Source organism: Marmota marmota, unplaced genomic scaffold, assembly GCF_001458135.2.
Source record: "Marmota marmota marmota unplaced genomic scaffold, marMar, whole genome shotgun sequence".
NCBI classification, from domain to species: domain Eukaryota; kingdom Metazoa; phylum Chordata; class Mammalia; order Rodentia; family Sciuridae; genus Marmota; species Marmota marmota.
Genome location: NW_025999900.1, coordinates 7,649,408 through 7,652,641, shown reverse-complemented (window position 1 = coordinate 7,652,641; position 3,234 = coordinate 7,649,408). Strand labels below are relative to the sequence as shown.

Sequence of the window (3,234 nt, the reverse complement as noted above, 5' to 3'; positions counted from 1 at the left end):
TTCTTGGGAGAGGTCCTATGGTCATAGCTGGCCTTCCCTAAGCTCATTCATCCCCATCTCCTCTCCCAAGAATATGGCAGATACTGGCTGCATCTGATCCAGAGAGCAGACCAATGGTAACCATTAAGGCAGAGGCCCCAAAAGAATGAGAAGTACAGTTTTGAATATGTTATCCAGAATTTTCTCTTTGGAACCATCTAAAAAGAAGCAATTTTAACTTCAGCATGTAAGTTTTGCATTTTATGAGCCCACAGTGTTTTATTTTGAATTACAAGGCAACCTGTGCCATATCCTTAGGGCTGAGGACTTCTGAGGGTCTGCCAGTGTCTTACCCTACTGCCAAACTATCCCATGCTAAGTGGGTTTTGGGATTTTCCAGGCCTTTAAGAACTGGGTGGGGTGGCTTGGGCCTGTATTCTCAGGGGAGGCTGTGGTGGGGGGATTGTTTGAGCTCAAGAGTTAGAGGCCAACCTGGGCAACATAGAGATACCCCCAACTCAAGAAAGTAAGAAAGAAAAAAAGGAAGGAAGGAAGGGAAGGGGGAAGAGAAAGGAAAGAAGAGAAAGGAAAAGACCCACTAGCTGTTATGGTATTTCATTGCATGATCATTACAGATTTTATATCAAATATTTTTGCAAAAAAGTGGGCTGTGAGTGAGTCTAGCCCACATGGCGACGCTCCTGAAGAGGCTGCTTCGGCTCCGGACACCCCTGGCGGCCTTGGGCCGCTCGGTGGGATGGCGTGAGGCGAGCCTGGGCATCGATCCCGGGGCTGCGGTTCGAGTGCGGTTCGCTCCCAGCCCCACAGGCTTCTTGCACATGGGTGGCCTCCGCACTGCCCTGTACAACTACATCTTTGCCAAGAAGCACCAGGGGAGCTTCATCCTGAGGCTGGAAGACACGGATCAGAGCCGCCTTGTGCCTGGGGCAGCAGAGAATATTGAGGACATGCTGGAGTGGGCAGGCATCCCCCCTGATGAGAGCCCCCGCCGGGGAGGTCCTGCGGGGCCCTACCAGCAATCTCAGCGTTTGGCACTGTATGCTCAGGCCACAGAAGCACTGCTGAAGACGGGAGCTGCCTATCCCTGTTTCTGCTCTCCACAGCGGCTGGAACTCCTAAAGAAGGAGGCCCTGAGGAACCATCAGACGCCCCGGAATCTGAGCCAGGAGCAGGTGGCCCAGAAACTGGCCAAGGATCCCAAGCCTGCTATCCGCTTCCGCCTGGAGGAGGAGGCACCAGCCTTCCAGGACCTAGTATATGGCTGGAGTCGGCATGAAGTGGCCAGCGTGGAGGGGGACCCAGTCATCCTGAAGAGTGATGGCTTCCCCACGTACCACCTGGCCTGTGTGGTGGACGACCACCACATGGGCATCAGCCATGTGCTGCGAGGCTCCGAGTGGCTCGTCTCCACCTCCAAGCACCTGCTTCTCTACCAGGCCCTGGGCTGGCAGCCACCACACTTTGCCCACCTGCCCCTGCTGCTCAACAGGGATGGCAGCAAGCTGTCCAAGAGGCAAGGGGACATTTTCCTGGAGCATTTTGCTGCTGCTGGCTTTCTGCCTGAAGCCTTGCTCGATATCATCACCAACTGTGGCTCGGGGTTTGCAGAGAACCAAATGGGCAGGACCCTGCCGGAGCTGATAGCACAGTTCGACCTGACTCGGATCACCTGCCACTCGGCCCTGCTGGACCTGGAGAAGCTCCCAGAATTCAACAGGCTGCACCTCCGACGGCTGGTGAGCAGTGAGTCCCAGAGGCACCATCTGGTGGGGCAGCTGCAGGCCCTTGTGGAGGAGGCATTTGGGAGCCGTCTGCAAGACCGGGATATCTTGGACCCAGCCTATGTGGAGAGGATCATCTTGCTGCGACAGGGTCACATCTGCCGCCTACAGGACTTGGTCTCCCCAGCCTACTCCTACCTGTGGACTCGGCCTGCTGTGGGTCGAGCACAGCTGGGCGCCATCTCAGAGAAGGTGGATGTGATCGCTGAGCGCTTGCTGAGGCTTTTGGAAAAACCTGGCGTGAGCTTAACGCAGGATGTGCTGAATGGAGAACTGAAGAAGCTGTCGGAAGGTCTGGAAGGCACAAAGCACAGTAACGTGATGAAACTCCTCCGAGTGGCCCTCAGTGGACAGCTGCAAGGACCCCCTGTAGCTGAGATGATGGTGTTCCTGGGACCAACAGAAGTGCGGGAACGAATCCAGAAGGTGCTCTCCAGTTAGGGAGAAGATGTGCAGGACAGTGGAGGCAGCTGTAGGAATCTGTGGACCTGGGAGCTGCCTTCAGAGGAGAGGAAAGGGAGGCCTGGGGCCCTCCGGAGTACTGCGGAAGGAGCTGAACATGGACTGGAATCCCTGCTGCATACGTGTGTTACATGTACGGTGTATCCATGCTCCGTGGCAGGTCTTCAGCCATCTTACCTCCTTGACTCTGGGAGGGATGTTCTTGTGTCTGTTCTTTCAAATCACATTACACAGCCCCAAACAGTGTAACCCCAGAGAGCTCAGGGGTTAGTATGCTGCAGCCGCCATAACCAAATACCGCAGAACAACAGAGATTTATTTTTTCACAGATCTGGAGGCTGAAGGTCCACGATCGAGCGGTTTTCCCAAGGCCTCTTTCCTTAGCTTGCAGGTGCCGTTTCCTTGCTGTGTTCTCCCAGGGTCTTCTTCTGTGCACACAAACCCAGTATCTCCCTGTGTGTCCTCATCTCCTCTGACGAGGATGCCAGTCAGATCAGGGCTCGCCCTAACAGCCTCACTGTGTGACTTCTTTAACGGTCCTGGGTCCAAATGCAGTCCACATTCTGTGAGTTAGAGCTTCATCATATGAATTTGAAGAGGACACAGTTCAGCTTATCACAGTTTGGCAGCAGCCTGAACTATGGATCTCACTTTTGTGGTGCAGTTTGGAGTTAAAACGATGACAGATAATAGACAAGCAGGGCTGAGCAGGCTTTGTTTGGGGTTGAAATGGGAGAAATCATACTTCTGCCAAGGGTGAGCCCTTGTGTTTTATGCTACTTTTGTCCTTGAACCTTGGACAGCCTGTGACTCCTTTCTCTGAAGGTCATCTGTTTCTAGTTCTCCAGATAGGATCCTTGGGCTGGAGACCTTCACCCTGCCCTTGTGTGTCTTTCTTCACATCCACCTCTGTGCCATTATTTGTAAGTCATTGTCTGCAGATTTCCAAAATGAGATTTCTTCTTAGGGTCTTAGGTGACTAGGAGTAGCT

At 53.6% G+C, this 3,234-nt stretch overlaps 1 protein-coding gene across 1 annotated transcript; it reads left to right on the top strand.

Annotated features, from left to right (window-relative positions):
* Positions 1-255: 255 nt before the first annotated feature.
* Positions 256-3,228, top strand: LOC107146377 (probable glutamate--tRNA ligase, mitochondrial). Its single transcript, XM_048798568.1, has one exon. The coding sequence runs from the start codon at positions 669-671 to the stop codon at positions 2,220-2,222; it is 1,554 nt and encodes a 517-aa protein (XP_048654525.1). The 5' UTR covers positions 256-668; the 3' UTR covers positions 2,223-3,228.
* Positions 3,229-3,234: the final 6 nt, after the last annotated feature.